Source organism: Lissotriton vulgaris, chromosome 7 (genome assembly GCF_964263255.1).
Source record: "Lissotriton vulgaris chromosome 7, aLisVul1.2, whole genome shotgun sequence".
NCBI classification, from domain to species: domain Eukaryota; kingdom Metazoa; phylum Chordata; class Amphibia; order Caudata; family Salamandridae; genus Lissotriton; species Lissotriton vulgaris.
Genome location: NC_141695.1, coordinates 1,503,533,243 through 1,503,550,456, shown reverse-complemented (window position 1 = coordinate 1,503,550,456; position 17,214 = coordinate 1,503,533,243). Strand labels below are relative to the sequence as shown.

General features: G+C 48.4%; 1 protein-coding gene across 1 annotated transcript in view; it reads right to left on the bottom strand.

Moving 5' to 3' along the window:
• PHF20 (PHD finger protein 20) overlaps positions 1-17,214 on the bottom strand; it is a 1,006,161-nt gene that overhangs the window by 714,463 nt on the left and 274,484 nt on the right. The window contains exon 5 of the mRNA XM_086932347.1: positions 15,646-15,725. Within this exon, the coding sequence (XP_086788473.1) occupies positions 15,646-15,725 (80 nt within the window). The remainder of the gene's footprint in view (positions 1-15,645; positions 15,726-17,214) is intronic.

Sequence of the window (17,214 nt, the reverse complement as noted above, 5' to 3'; positions counted from 1 at the left end):
AGTGACAAGGCATCACTGTTTATTGGTGGCGGAAGATCTGGCATAGTTATTTCCACGTCCTCTGCCTTTGGTGCTGTTCCCACGATATCCACCCCTGGTATTTTTGTTATAGGTGGTCTGCGTCCTTCCTTTGTTGTATTGGGCTTGCTGCAATGCTTGTCCTCTAGAGGCTCCCCTGTTACCGGAGCGACGAAAGGAACTGCCCCTGAACTGCTGTGACTGCAGAGCCCCCATGGATTTTGCTGTCTCAGTGTCTTTTTTAATCTTTTCATGGGGTCGTGTCTACATCAGGACCAAAAAGAAAGTCAGGGTTAACTGGCTGATTGAGCAAAGTTGTTTGGATCTCTGGTTTGAAACCAGAGATGCGGAGCCAGGCATGACGTCTTAGCATTACACTAGTGTTGATGGCTCTAGCTGCTGTGTCTGCTGCATCGAGTGCACACTTGATGGATGCATTTTAAATTAACTTTCCTTCCTGTATTAGCATTTCTGCTCCCTCTTTATAAGCATCAGGCAGGTGTTGCATCAGCTGTTCTAACGTGTCGTAGTGAGCCCTATCATATCTGGCTAATAGGGCCTGTGTATTTGAGATCCTCCAAATATTAGCCGCTTGAGCTGCTACCCGTTTGCCAGAAGCTTCCAAGATTTTGGATTCTTTGTCCGGAGGAGGAGCATCACCACTAGTTTGAGAGTTTGCTCTTTTACGAGCATTAGCCACTACTAGGGAGTCCAATGGGAGCTGGCCCTTGATGTAGGTAGGGTTCACAGGCGCAGACCTATATTTTCTTTCAATCCTTGGGTTTACAACCCTTGCCCTCGTGGTCTCCTTGAAAATGTCAGTAGCATGTTTCAGGACACCCTTTAGCATAGGCAATGTCTTTACTGATCTTTCTGAGGTGGAGAAAGTATCGAACAGAAAGTCCTCCTCCACTGGATCAGCGTGCATTTTCACGTCATGGTTAATTGCCGCTCTTTCAAGTAAAGCGTTAAAAGCCACTGTCTTCAGTAGGCGATGTTTTGACATTATAGGACTGAGTATCAGGTGTAGTGTGCGGCTCATCAGGGTCAATAGGGTCAGTCCAGGGTTGCGGTTCCTCCTGATCTGTGTCAGCAGGATAAGTAAATTCATCCTCATTGTAACCTTTCCCCACATCCTCGTTGGTGCGTGTGAGAGACTAGGCATAATGCTGTGTATATGGCTCAACAGGTTCAAAAAGAACAGGTGAGGTGGCAGAATCCCTTTTTCTCGAGAGGGATTTTGTATGGCTCCAAAGGATGTTCTAGAGCGATTTTCCGTTTATGAATGGTGAGCCTGCCAGAATCCGAGTCGATGAAGAGCTTCGACTGATTGTCATACGTGGGTGCCTGGAACACTACCTTCTCCGGAATGGACTGAGAGCTGGAAAGTCCCGACACCTTGGATGTTTCGGTGCTCTTTTGTGGCTCGAACGCTTTGGGTCGAGCGGTCGGGGGCAGTCCGTATTTAATTGGTGAAGGAATCACTGGAGACGAACCGACCTTCGAGATTGACGTCGTCTTCGATCCGATCGGCTTTGTTGGATCACCAGCTTGCTTGCGGCCTTGCGTCGACTCGAGCTCATGGGCTTCGATCCGATCTGCTCTTTCGGGTCGGGTTTGGTCTTCGACTCGAGGGCTTTGCTCAACATTGGCTTGGAGGCCGTAAGCTTTGGTTCGACAGTCTTTTTAGCCTGTAGGCCTTTGCCAGTGTCGCCATGTTTGGACATTGACGTCGACGGCGTCGAGTGACGTGCTTGACCGCAGAGACTGGCTTTGGCGCCCCGCTCTTCGGGCCGAAGCCCCCTTGTGACCCCGAAGGGTCGATGGCACTTTTAGACTTGACTGGAGTCGAGGAGTCCAAGGGCGTCGATCCGAGGCTGTCGTCAACAGTTTCGGTTTCGTTTTCGCCTCTGTTGGTTTCGATTTTGGTGGATCGACAGATGGCTCCTTTGAAGTATTCTTAACCGGGCCTTGACGCGGGGCTATAGAATGTGGAGTAAGATCTCGGCTAAGGCCTTCCGGCGATGCCTCGACCTGAGCCTTAGAGAGCACAGTGTCAATATTAGGCCCCGCGACAGCGAGTGGGCCTTGCTCATCGCTTAAGTCGTCATCGACGGCTCCAATGGCCTCTGCGTCGTCTCCTACCTCGACGACGTCTTCATCATGGACGTAGTCTCATCGTTGTCCACACCGAAGTCAGAGTCTTGCTCCGACGCAGGGTCCGACTGATGGTCAGGATCCTCTTCGACGCCGTCATCGGCCTCGAAGATGTCCTCCGGGTCAGGCGCCGCTTTCTGCGCCGACTGTCGTGCGGCGCGTCGAATTCGAAGCGTTTTCTTCGACCGGAACTTGGAACAGGCCATACAGCTGGCCTCGTCATGGTCCGGGGATAAACATTTATTACACACTGGGTGCACATTAATGTGAGGGTATTTGGAGTTGCAGACGGTGCATCTCTTGAACGGGCTCCGTTCCATCGTCGTCGTAGTTTGGGCCTTTGGTGTCGAAAAGGCAAGCGGCCTTCGACGTCCTGTTCGAAGAACTGGATGAAGTACAGGCACCGAACGAGACAATACCGACGCCCCGAAGGCCTTTTGGCCTTGCGAAAGTGTTTTATACCGATTCCGAACTTGAGTCAAGAAAGTACATCCGAACCCAATGGCAAAAAAAAAACAATCTGAAGATGGAGAGGATGCCCATGCGCACTGTAGTCCAGGGGAGGAGCCACCTATCTCGTGATACTTCGAAGACTCTCCCAGGACAACAATGTGCAATCATCCGGACCCAACACTAGGCGGCGATCTATGCACAGATATGAATTCAGCAGCCCACATGCTTCGAACAATATGTTACGATTGGTTCTCCATGATTGGAATAATCGATTTACTGGTAAGTCCCTAGTAAAATGCACTGTGGGCACCCAAGGCCTGTACATCCAATGCTATTAGTGGGCCTGCAGCTCCAATTGTGCCACCCACACAAGTAGCCTTTCAAAGGTGTCTCAGACGTGACACTGCAGTCTCTGTGCATGCAGTTTGTAACTGCCATTTCGACCTGGCAAGTGCACCCACTTGCCAGGCCCTAACTTTCCGATTTCTTTGATGTAAGCACCCCTAAGATAGGCCCAAGGTAGCCCCATGGGCAGGGTGCAGTGTATGTGAAACCTAGCCTACCTGGAGGGCCTGTCCACCCCAGTGCTTTTCGGCCTGCACTGACCTTCGAGTCCTCCCTCAATGCAGTGCCCTGCCCGCCCGGAGTTTGATCTGGTGCCTGCTAAGGAGCCTGATTGAGACCCCAGGAGACCAATGGAGATCCCACGAGCCTGATGCCACACACAGCCTTTCCAGGTGTCCTACGTTGCCAGGGACCCTCCAGGAGTGCAGCAGCTGGTGTGAAGCGTGCCCTCGCATTCCCCCAGAAGTGCTGGCCCCATTTGGATCAGAGGAACTCAAATTTACCCTCCCTTGCAAAGCCCATCACTGCACTTAACCCCACGGCGAGGGGTTTTTCACCTTCAGTACGCTTACTTAAAAACTGCGCAAAATAGGGTTGTGTAGGTTTGGCTCCCAACATATGAATCTGGGTGTTCATGTGCACATGTGAGTGAGGGATAATATTATAGGTGGATTGGCCAGCAGAGCCAAGTGAAGGGGCTGAATCACAGTGCATCACATCCTTGTCCTTTGGAGTCAAGAGAGCGGCACCGGGACACATAACGTCTGTGCACTCTTAGGCGATTTCCAAACCACCGACCTAAAACATTTTTTTTTAAAAAAGGTATTGTACTATTTTTGGGGATATTCTAAAATCTACAATTCTGAAGCACTGACTGGTAATCTTATTATTTTTGCTAACTCTGTAGCAGCCTGGCTTATACTATGTGTCTTGCAAGTTTAAAGCCACAACTTGTATGTTGCAGCCTGCCTTATATTGTGTTATGCTAGTTTAAAATAATGACTTACATGTAGAAGCCTGTCTTATACTGTGTGTTATGCAAGTTTAAAGCAACAACTTATATGTAGCAGCCTGTCTTGTACTGTGTTTTATGCTAGTTGAATACTGTGTGTCATGCAAGTTTAAAACCACAACTTCTATGTAGCTGCTTGTCTTATACGGTGTGTTATGCCAACTTAAAATAATGACTTTCCGGTGGGCCTGTGTCCAGCCTTTGCTACCGGGTGGCGCAGAGCGTGCTGCCCGCCCCTTGACTGCTGTCATTCATTTGGATCTACCCACACTTGGGTGGCGCCCGCTGCCCCTGGCCATCGCAGCTGCCGAGTGACGCCTACCCCCGGCTCTGGCCAAGCAATCGTCTGTGGTTGTGCTTGGGGCGACTTGTCTACCTGGGGACACCGCGCTTCTCCTCAGGGGGTGCCTCCATGTAATCGCCGGTAGGGGCGGGATCAGTTGGGCCTCACCTGCTCCGGCTGGCCCGTACCAGCGGCGGAATCCATCGCAGAATTCGGCTCCTACTTGCCCCAGTCTGTCCAAGGTACCTTCTTGGAGGTGAAACTGATTCAGTCGGACGCGGGGATCGTGCTGTGGCCCCATCGCTGTCGCTGCCCGTCTGGCCCGGACCCTCCCCACTAGAGTGCTCCAGACAGGCCCCGTCAACGACCCCGGGGCACTGAATCAATACTGGTTCTTCAAGAAGGACCTGAAAGGGCAGACCTGAACGCCCGGGCCAGAGTATTGATGGTCTGGGTTTTTAGAGGCCCCCCTCCTCTTTGGGATCGTTGATCGCCCCCTTGCCTGTGCGGAGGTCAGACCCTATCTTTAGTGGCGATAGGCAGGACTCGCACTCTGCAGACCCCTAACCCTCCAACCCAAACCAAAATGGATCAATTCACCACGTTAGACCGAGATCCTGGAGGAGGGACGTCTAGTGCTCCTGTTCCCGTCGGGGGCGATCTCTCCACCATCCTTCAGGCGATAGGCGCAACGCAGGCCTCAGTTGAAAACAAGATTGGAGAGGTGAGGGTAGATATGGCCCTAATTTGCCAGGACTTGCACAATGCCACGGCACCCATTGCTGAGGCATAATCCCATATCTCCACGGCCGTAGATGATATTGGCCAACTTCAGACCCAGGTGCTTCGCCTCCAGACCCAGACCTCTGAGCTCCACAGATGGGCCGAAGATGCTGAAAACAGGTCAAGAAAAAAATCTAAGCCATATAGGATTTCCCAAAGGGATTGAACCGGGCCATGCGGACACGTTCGTGGAGAATTGGGTGCGTGCCTGGATGCCCAAGGAGTACCTCTCGCCAGGGTTCGCCATCGAGCATGCTCATCGCTCCCTGGCCCCCGACCTCCACCTGGGGCTCCCGCCCGACCCATTATCTTGAGGGTCTACAATTTACGGGACAGGGACGCCATCCTCAAGTCGGCTAGGGCGCAGGGCCCAATGATGTTCCAGAACAACAAGATCATGGTCTTCTCGGATTACACCAGGGAGGTACAGGCCCAGCGTCTAACTTACAACAATGTCAAACAGAAGCTCCGCAACCTGGGTCTTCGCTACGGTCTCCTTTTTCCGGCCCGCCTCAGGGTTGTTTTCCAAGACAAGACATTCTTCTTCGACAACCCCCAGGCGGTGTGGACCTGGCTCACAGAGGATCGACCCCTCCTAAATCGGCCGGTTCCCTTCCCTACCCGGCGGGAACCTATGCAGCCTCACTAGGTCCGTCAATAAAAATGACCATCGTGGGGAAGTTTCCCACTCACTGGGGGCACCGTCCCAGTGACCTCCCTCTCATGCTTCACCTCAGAGGTCCACCACTCCCAGCCTGACTAGCTCCCTGATTGACTTGAGCCGTATCCCGGATCCATCCGAGACCTTGCGTCCTGCCATATCCGACTCAGACCTGTCTAGGAGCCCCGCGCTCCGTGGAACCGGAGAAGACGAGGGAACTTGAACTCTGGCCTAAGGCAGGGGTCCCCTATTCAGTTTACCAAATTGCTCTCGCACCCAAGATTGTTACTTTATCCATACAACGGGAGCGATCCATCCTCATAGCAATCACGTGTTGCGAAATGCCTCTTATATCAGTTCCTGGACTTATTCGTTTTTTTCTTGTTGCATATTTGTCCTAAATGTAATTGCAGCTGTTAACAAATTTCTTATCCGACTCTATGGAGGGGGGTCCATCTCTGCCATGTCCATATTCTGCTAACCATTTTAGCTTAGCACTTAGACTCATTGGTGGGTTGTTGTTTTAAGTTGTTTTACTTTTCAGAGTGACAGATGCTTCATCTTCAGAAGTGTAGGGTGGGGGGGCAGGGGGGCGTGGGAGAGGGGGACGACCGTTGTCTCCCATTTGTTTGTTGTTTTTAGTCGCCTATGGACCACCGTGAAGCACGCGTAACAGGCCGCCAGACTTGTGCAGCTGGAGCCCCATGCAGCACAGTTAGAGAGGTCTCAAGCTTACATTGACAGCAACGACTTCGCCCGGCACCTTACACTGCTCCGCAACGAGATCTGTCAGACCTTGCTGGAGTCTGCTAAAATGTTATGGAGCTCCTCCGTGGCACGCAAGTAAGGTTGGGGCAATAAAAATAGCAAATTACTTTGCAACTTCGTATCATACCCCAAAGCCAACCGCATTATTCCCGAGATCCGTGACGAGACTGGCGTTCACCACGTCACCTCTCGAGCCATCGCTCAAACATACGCAGGCTACTATGCTGCCCTTTACGTGGCCTGACCTCCCAGAACCCCGCTGGCCGATTTGCTAACGGAGACCAGGACCCAACTGACCCGCCACTCTCAGATAGTCTCAAAGACTCTGGACCTTCCCTTCACCCCGGAAGAGACACATGGGGCCATTTCACTCCTACACTCCGGGAAGACGTCAGGGTCTGACTGCTACCCCCAAGAATATTATGCAACCTACAGTGATAAACAATTCCACTAAGTGTGGGATCAGTGTAAGCATGTAGTGGACACTTTCACCCAGAGACAGACATAGCCACTATTGTGGTCCTCCCAAAGACACAGCCACCCTCCCCACTTCCCTACCGCCCCATTTCCCTCAAATAAAGAGGTAAAAAATGTTGCCACTGCAATGGCCCAACAACTCCACCCCCATTTACAAAATTTGGTCCATCCTGATCAATGCGGTTTTATTGCTGCCCGGGGTACCCGCCACTGCTTACGCCGCCTTCACCTCGCCCTCCGCCACCACCTCACCCCGTATCTGGCCCTGCTCTTCGACTTTGAAAAAGTATTTGATACAGTAGACAGGAGCTACCTGGGAGACGTGTTAAGAGGTGATGGGCTTCGGCTCCCCGTTTCGACACTTTATCCGCCCCCCCATCACCCGGACGGTGCTCGTGGCCTGGCGCACAGCCCTAAGCCACACAAACTGGGACAGGAAACCCACTAGGCAGATGCCTTTATGGAGTGGTGTTTGGCTGAAAGATCTCGTCCCTCCGAGACTTCCGTTGGATCCTTTGCAAATTTACAGCAACTTTATTCCCTCCAGGCCTCCCAATTTTATAAATATTTACAGCTAAGGCATGCCCTCAGAGTACATATTCTGTCTCCCACCTCCTACCTGGAATTCAGCCACCTTGAGGCTCAAGTGATGATGGGGAACCTGGGTGGGGGGGGGGGGGGTTGGGTCCCCTTGAAGACGCGGACTGGAGAGACACCCTCATGACCCCCAAGACCCTGACTACCTCCTCCAAGTTGCGTCTAGTCCACCTTTATAACCTTCATAGGGCTTACCTCACTCCGGCGTGCCTGTATAGCGCCCATATGCAGCCCTCCCCAACCTGCACGGGATGTGGCCACGCCCCTGCGGACATTGACCACATGACTTGGCAATGTCCCGTCCTTGCACCATTCTGGGCGGGGTGGAACAAGAACTTACACAGACCCTGGGGTGGACGGTTCCTCACGACCCACTACGCCTGATCCTGGGTGTGTTTGATGGCATTGATGGCTCTCTGGCCGATAAGCCCTTCCTATGAATGGCGGTGGTGAAGAGCAATATATCGGCACTCTGGTCTCAGGCCAAACCTTCCACTATGTGGAAATGGAAACGGAGTGGATTGGTGTGGAACCCAAGAGGAGGCCCTCTTTGAGGCCCTGGGTTTTGGCAAGATATGGGGCAAATGGTTCAATCTAAAGCCCTAAGGGGCGTGTGTACGTCTTGTATAAGATTGATCATATGCAAGTGTTTTTATTCATTCCAAAGAGTGCCTTACAAGTCTGTCGTCTCTCTTTCAAATGCATTTTATCCAAATACTGCGCTTAATTTTGCGGCCAATGTATTTTGTGATTTGTTCTTTAAAAACCAATAAACTTGATTATCAAAAAAAAATCACTTACATGTGGCAGCCGGTCTTATACTGTGTGTTATGCTAGATTAAAATAATTACTTACATGTAGTGGCCTGTCTTCTACTGTGTGTTATCCAAGTTTGAAATAACGACGTACATGTTCACTTCTCCCCCAACATGTTCACTTCTCCCCCAAAAGCTACTCTACCCTTGCGTCTGCTCTCTACCTCACCACCCTTAATTCGGACTTCGCTCTCTCACCTTCTCGCCCCGTCTCACCACCTTCAACTCAGAGACCTAACATGCCCCCCCTTAATCACACCCTCTCCCCCATAGACTCAACCCTCATCAGACATGGCCCCAACTAATGGTCCATTACATACCCTCCTAATCTCTCAAAAAATGCTAAGAAGATTTTTAAACATAAATTACTAATTCAGCATCCTGAAACACTCATTGTAGACAACTACCTCAGCTTTCCCCCCCTCCGATAAAAAACAACTACATTTTCCACTCCAAACGACCTTCCAAATGGAAGAGCATCTTCCTTCAACACCTCCCAATATCTAAATCCATCAAAATTCCTTATGGATTCAAACTATCCACTACCCCTTCCCCAATTTTTCACGCAGAAATATAATTTCTCCATATTTAAAACCAGTAACATTCTCATACAATCCTCCGAACACCACCTCTCCATCTTTGAGCAGCACTTCCAGACTCTGTCCTTCCATCTATCCAAACCCTCGCCTAACTCCCCTACTACACAACCCCTCAACGCCATTTGGCACTCTCCATCTCCCCGATTCAAATCCTCCATCCCCTCAACGTCTCTACGGCTAATACTGAACCCCAACTCTTGTTATCTAGTCACACAGAGACCCCCCCCCCCCCCCGGCCCCCAAACAACATCATCCATCTTCCAATCTCTTACGCTCTCCGATGACCTACCCTCTCCAACCCCTAAAGTTTCTCCAGACCATACTCCTGCCGCCGTTTCCCCCTCCCCGGAACCCACTAATTCTCCTCACTTGACCCAGACCCCTTTCCTACCCTCTATGAACTGCAGTCCTCCTCTACACCCACCCCCATCACGGCTTCTCATCTTCTCAAGCCCCACCTCTGGACTCTAGGAATCTCTCGGCCTTTACATCAGAACTCCATACATCCTACAACTTAGGCACTCCTCTTATCCCCCTCCCCGAACTGTCTCAATCACCTCGCACCAGTTCTTCTCCGACCAATAAAGAAGCCTTCCTTCCCCCACCTCTTCCCTAACTGCGCTCTCCCACACTCCTTTAATTAAGACTCTGTCCAACATTGAACGCAATCTCGCAACCTTGACGACTGAACGCACACAGCTGAGAGAAGATGTCAACTCCAAGTCCCTATCTAACCGCTCTAACTCAGTTGACCCAGGCTCTCAACGCTTCTCGAATCCTCAACTGTGGAACTCCACTCCCCTTGGCTGCCGTTCATAGGCCCCACAGCACATCAAATCATCTCCGCTTCCGACCTTCATACCCTCTGCAACACCTATCCTTCAAACTCCTCTATTAACGTTCCTTCCCCTCCTCACTCAAACATACCCGTTATTTTGGGGACCAGCAGATTCTCCACCTCTCCGGTCTCCCACAGACCTCCACCCCAACATACCACCATCCATTCACACTCTCCCCCCACAGACTTCCCTAAACCCATCTCCTGCATTCTCCCTAGCTCCAACATTCCTGTCGTTGTAGGGACCACCAGATCTCCATCCTCTCCAGTCTTCCTCAGACCCCCAACCCAAAGTACCACCATCCATTCAAGCCCTCCTGCCAAAGACTGTACTAAACCCCTCGCCTGCATGCTAGTAAACTGCCGTTCAGCTGTCAGATACGCAACTGAATTTTCAGAAACCATTCATAGCGAAGACATTGACAGAGCGCGGAAACCTGGATCAATGGACATTCTACTTCCAGCCTTGACTTACTTCCCCCCCGTGTTACTCGATCATCAGAAAAGACAGGACAGAGAGAATAGAGGGTGGACTAGCGATTATTTTTTAAAATGAACTCCAACTTTCCCTTGTCAAAAACCCCGACCGCAATACCTTCAAATACCTTGAAACCGTACTTCAGTCTCAAGCTTTTCCCCCGATTCAACTGCATAATATCTACCACCCACCTGGAGACGCACTCCCCATCGTCTAGGAACTATCCGAACTTCTAAACCAATTTTCTCTCTCTAACACAAAAAATCTCTTCCTTGGAGATTTTAATCTCCACTGGAACGTGACTGATGACTCCTCAGTCAACCTCCTCACCAATCTTCTTGAGATCAATGAGTTCAAACTCCTCCGCCACTCTCCCACCCACTCCAAAGGAGCCACTCTTGACGCCATCATTACCAGCAACGACTTGGCTTCCCTCTCCGACATCATCCCCATCGACTGGTCTGATCATCACCTCATTCTATTCTCTATCGCAAACACTGACCCACCCTCCCTCACCATCAACATTAAAGTCTCAAAATGGACCAGAAATCTTAATCGCATCCCCCCTGGTGAGCTTGAATCTAAACTCCAACACAAATTCTGCTCACCCCTCTCTCCCTAAATGCTAATGAACATTTTAACAAAACAGTCATCAATGTGCTAGACCAAATTGCCCGGTCCAAACTTAAAACCCTAAGAAACATTGCATCTAAATCATGGTACAATTCCAACCTCAATGACGAAAGGCGTGCTCTTAGACTCGCTGAAAGAACATGGAGACAACAACCTTCCCCCGCTCATCTTACTCTCCTCAGATCCGCCAGAGCCACAAATAAAATACACATTTTCATGGAAAAGGCCTCCTTTTTCTGTATCCAACTTGATCGAGCGAAAAATCGACCCAGAAAGCTGTTCAACATAGTTCGAAACCAAACCTCCTCGGCCCCTCCAACACTGACGGCCACAACTGACAGATGCAAAGAAATTGCTAACTTCTCCTCTGAAAAAATAGCCAGTATAGACCAATCCTTCTTAGCATCTCCCCCTCATCCCCTTTCTAACGATGTCCCTACTACTCAACCTCCCTCCCTATTAACTCCCCCTTCCTTCCTCGCTCCTGCCACTACCGCTCCGGATACCAGCCTTTCTAACCCACAGCCTAAAAACAACACCTCCTGGCTCAATTTCCACTCCGTAACAGAACTCGAAGTCTCTAACATCATCTCCAAACTTAAACCGTCCTCACACACCAAAGACCCTCTTCCTGCTAACCTTGTTCAGGAGCTCAAGCACTTACTGGACCTCTATCATCAGCTCCTCCTTTACCTCGGGATGTGTCCCTCCAACTCTGACAAATCACTCCCATTCTTAAAAATCCCAATGCTGACCCTAACGATCTAAATAATTTCCGTCCCATCACCAACCTCCCCCCTCCTTCCTAAAGCTTTTGAAAAACGTACCCTTCTTCAACTGGACAAACACATTGTCTCCTTTAACCTAATGACTCCTTACAATCCGGATTCCGAAAAGGCTGCAGTACAGAAACTGCCATACTAAGTATTAATGGCAATATCCATCACTCTCTTGACGACAGCGAGACCTGCCTACTCATTCTCCTTGACCTCTCTGCAGCATTTGATACGGTTAACCACCCTGCCTTACTTGATGCGCTCAAAGTTAGATGTGGCCTTAATGGCCTGGTACTTAAATGGTTCTCCTCCTTCCTGCAATACAGAACACAACTAATCAAAATCTACAATTGCCTCTCTAACCCCACACCCATCTCCCTAGGTGTCCCCCAGGGTTCTATTCTCTCCCCCTCACTCTTTAACCTCTTTATTGAACCCCTTACCCTCATTCTAAAACACGCGGTATCAACTACCACCTCTATGTAATGACACCCAACTTTACTATAAGATCAAATCCCACTCCAAAGTTCTACACCTTAACATCCAGTCTAAAATCCAATCCTGGTTCCACTCTAACCATCTCAAACTTAACCCTAAAAAAAAGGAAATTGTCCTCTTCTCTCCAACCCTCTTCCTATCCAAACATGGATCTCTGACCTTAATGCCCTCAACTGTCAGCTCACCTTATCAAGCTCAGTAAAATCACTTGGCATCACCATTAACAGCCTAACCCTACAGGCCCACATAAACTCTGCCAAAGGAGCGCTCTTCACCCTACGCCATCTCAAGAAAATCAAACCCTTCATCCCAGCGGACTACTTTTAATCGGTCGTCCAATCAGTGGTTCTCTGAAAAATCGATTGTGGCAACACCCTCCTCTCCGGAACCACAAAAGTACACCTAGCCCCACTCAAATCTGTGCTAAACCTAGTGGCCAGGCTGATCACTGACTGCAAACATTTCAACCACATCCCCCCAGCCCTTAAGGCCCTTAAATGGCTGCCCATTGAAGGCACATACACCTACAAGATGGCATGCATTACGCACACAGCCCTTCACCAAAAAGCCCCACTTTATCTAACTGATAAACTCAACAAAGCAGGATGTGCCCGACTGTTGGGAAGCACAAACGCCCTCATCCTCCTCCCACCCCTGACAAAAATGAAAACCACAGTCTCGCTCTTTCTCTGGAAATGCCCCCCAGCATATAGAATGTCCTCCCCTAAGACCTGTGCTGTAACCCCTCCTACATCAGTTTCAAAAAAGACCGCAAGCTGCACTTGCTCAAGAAATATTGGGGTCCATAATCCTTTCCTTCCCCTACTTTTCCCTAACCTCCTCCTTTTCCCTACCTGCCTTACCCCTTTTTTCGAACTTCTTCATTCAGTACTCCCTCGCCTTAATTACTAACCCCCTCCTTTGTCTATTCTTCTCTACCCCCGTTCAGGCCCCCCCAATACCTCCACCCTACTACCTCCTAGCCCTCCTCCATCTCAGGATGCTATATATTACTCGACCACTTGTACCCAATTATGTTGCTTATCCTTCTTGCAGCGACATTTGTTAATTCGTATTTTGCTACTTGTTCTCCTCAATCGAACCTATGAGTTCTCCATGATTTGAACAATTGTAGTATGCCTGTATCATCTTCACTCATGTAAAGGTCTATGATACCCCCGAGTCCAGCCAGCGCTAATAGATAAAATAAATAAGTAGGCTGGTGTTTTATATGTCCTGATAGTGAAATAGTATGCCTTTTCGTTTTTCACCATTCCCATTGGTGATCATTGGAGCTGCCAAGTAAAATTTTACAAGTGTGACTCTTAATTTGCGAAAAGATAGAGAAATAAAGTTTGTTCCAAAAGCTCAGAATTTAATAACCTCTTTTTGTAAAGGTGTTTTTAAAATTGCGTTTTTTTAAATGCCTCTTTTAGAAAGTAAACACAAGGAGATGTGTTTACTTTTAGAAAGTGAGCAGTTTCTTGTTCAACCTTCCAGTGTGCCTCTGCCTGCTTGTGGATTCACAGTCAGGTTTTAGACTGACATGAGGTTGTTTGTGCATTCACTACAGACACTATCGCAAATAAAGGTGAAGTGCACCCTGCATGACGATGGGTCTTCCTGGGCTAGAGTGGTGGGAGGAGTTGTTAGCACCTAATAGGTTGTGGCTGACCTGCACAATGCTGTCCCCACCCCCTGTAGTGTGGCTGGACCAGGGAGGCCAGAACAAGTTTTGCAGAGCAAGAGAGGCTCTCTGAACAAAGACTTCAAAAGGGAGAAAGGGGTATTAGTATTAGTTCTAAAACCCCATAACTTTAAGAACTTTTTTGGATTAAGGTCCCTGCCAAGACGAAGAGCTGCCAGGAGGACTACTGCCTCTTTGCTGTTTGTTGCTGTGTTGGGTTGGCCTGCAGTTGCTGTTCTGTCCTGGCCAGTGAAAGGACTGAACTTTCTGCAACCTTTTTCCTGAGTTTCTCCAAAGGCTTGAGGTGCAGCTTGCCCCCGGTTCAAGCAGTGGCAGGACCAGCACAGACTTCAAGATTATCTGCTAACAGCATTGGGAATTTTGTGGTTTGGGTTGTAAACCGAAGAAAAGCAACATAACATTGTCACTGACACCACTGCCGGCCCCGTGACCTGAAGGCACCACAGAGAGCACACCTCCGCTTCCCACGACAAACCCTGGTCTCATTGACACCTCCAGTAAACCTCTGCTTGCACCGTGACATGATGGCACCGCACTTAGTACCACCTCGCTTCACATCGCAGCCCTGATCTTCCAGACGACATCGCTCCACAACACACCCCACTGCATGTATCGTGGCCTGGGGGCACTGCTGAAAAGTTACGCGACACATTGCAGACTTGGTCCACCAACGTCATAGTCTCCAGACAGTCCACCGAGGCCCCTGCTTGCACTACGACCTGTGGTTCCCACACACCGCATTGCCCCGTCTAACACCACAGCCTTGGGTCTACCGATGACAGCACTCCAGCAACCACGCCTTAGCCTGCCCCGCGCCCTGAGAGCACTGCCCCAATAGGTACCGCAGCACTGGTCTAATAGACTCATCGAGACGCTGCCTGTACCGTGAACTAAGGGCACAGCACAGCTCAACTTCAACATGTGGGACCACAAGGGACGAAGACTCCTGTACTAACCTTCGAGACAGACACCTGACGAAACCTCTTCAGAGCTCATCCCAAGATCCACGATGCCATGCATTTCCAAGGTACTGTTTGCAGGTCTTCCTGACACCGTACCAGGCCGGCGAAGACACGTCGGCCTGAACTGTTGGATTTGTTTGTTCTTGATGAAATCATAGCACAGGATGGAGTTATCGACTTCAAGGAACTGTATTTTAGGTTGATGTTTGCAATATTTGTATCTTTATTACTGAATGTTAGCGTTTTATTGCTTTGGTCTTGTTTTACACAGATAAATATTCCTATTTTTCAAAAACTGGTGTGGTGTCCTTTTGTAGTGTTTCACTGTATTACTGTGTGCAAATGCTTTACACATTGCCTCGGAGATAAGCCTGACTGCTAGTGCCAAGCCACCTAGGAGGTGAGCAGAGGTTATTTTGGAAGTGTAATTCCCTTACCCCAACTAGAATGGTCCCTACATGGACAGGGTACAAACCTGCCAACTAGAGACCCCCTATTTCCAACAATGTTTTTAAATGGTTATTTTGAAGGGGACTTGATATCACCAAGGTATATGGTGCAGTGGTAATGGTTGGGGGGGGGGGGCGGGGGGGGAGGGGCTTACCACATCATTTGAGGTCTAATATGATAGTTGTACCATACCCAGTTTATAGTTGCATCATACTAAAAAATGCATTTGGTAGAATATAAATCCAACTCTACTTCCAGTTGTAAAATCATAAGGGAGAGAAAGAATAACTCTGTGCAGAGAGAAGAGTAAATTAACTTGGAAAAAAATCCTCACCTGATCTTTGGAACAAGATTTGACGTGAATATTCTTTACAGTTTGAACTATTCCATCAAAGAATTTCACAGTGTATGTTCCTAAAATATCAAAAAAACACAAAGAATTAGTAATTGCCCTTAACAAAACGATTACTCTACAAAGTCAAACACTGTAATTCTGGTTTGTCGCTCTATGCTGTTTTCATCAATACCAACTTGCGTAAAGCAGATTTGGAAAAACTGCATTGCTTTCCAGGTTGTAAGCAAGTGGACTTTCTACACGTCTTACTCACCCATGAATCCAACTGTACTCTGTGGGGGTTTATATCTAGGAACAGGTAAATGTTTCACACAAGCTGTAAACTGAAAAGTCGAGATAGGCAAACAAATAACGCTTTATATCAACCACACAGCCGAAGTTGTTTCAGCTATAGTACATTGTAGTTGTTTTAACTTCTTTAAATGCAGCATAGTGTAAGCTATGTCTTTCATCACCATCAGTAGTGGTTTGTGTGTTAAATTAAAGGGCAATGATTAATCACCAATTCAAATAGCGCCAGGGTACGTGCCAAGAGTTTAAATAGAGCTTAACTGATTATCAATAATAGATGACAGCGCTATTTAAATTGTAAATACGAGAAAACAACATATTAATAGTATTATCAACTACAGCAACAACTTTTTCAAAAGTACCTTGGTCGATTTGTCTTAAACGTGCAGCAGCTTCCATCTGGAATCATTTCCAAATGTCATTGTATGTAGCATAAATAAATTTTTCAGAACATGGAGATTTGGGCCCCAAAAGAAAATCAGATAAATTTGTGTCTTCGTACAGGAGAGAAAGATGTTGTTTCACTGCAGACAGTGTAGAATGTTCCAACCATTGTTGACAGTTTTCCCACCAAATATGTAATATCAGAATGTTGTGATTAAAAGTATCAGGGATCAGGTCTGCTTGATTTGAACTCAGGTGTGAAACTGAGAAAAGGAGCATGACAACTATACGTGTCTACTGGCCACAATAACCACCCACTAAGACCTCAAAGTGTAGAGTAGAATGTACCATTCCATACCATGCTATTTAGTTGGTCTTCGGTGTAATTTGTTAAATGTTGCCAGTTATCAAATTGAGCAATAGAGGGAATTGTTGGTGCATCCATTTCGTACATTGTTTGATTAGGAGGAAAAAAACAATCACGAATCCATTCCACATGAACAAAAAAAAACACAAAGAGCATGATCAAGACATATATCCCAGGTGGGATTAAATAATTGCATTTCAACCATGAAATTAAAACACAAGTCTGTGCTGGAGGCAGATGTAAAACAGAAGAACTGTCTGCAGAAACATCATCTTAATCCAAGTAGTACCCAGAGGTACTTAGCTGAAAAACTGAAGGCTGGGATTCAGTAGCATGAGTCGGAAAATCCAGCAAAGAGGGATTCACCAATCGTGGATCAGTATAAATAATATCTGCAGTAGAAGATGCAACAGTAGAAACAGTTAACCCTTTGGTTATGTTGTCGACAGAGGACTCAGCCCTGCCCCAACAACCCCCCACTCCCACACCCAAACCCCTCTACCTCT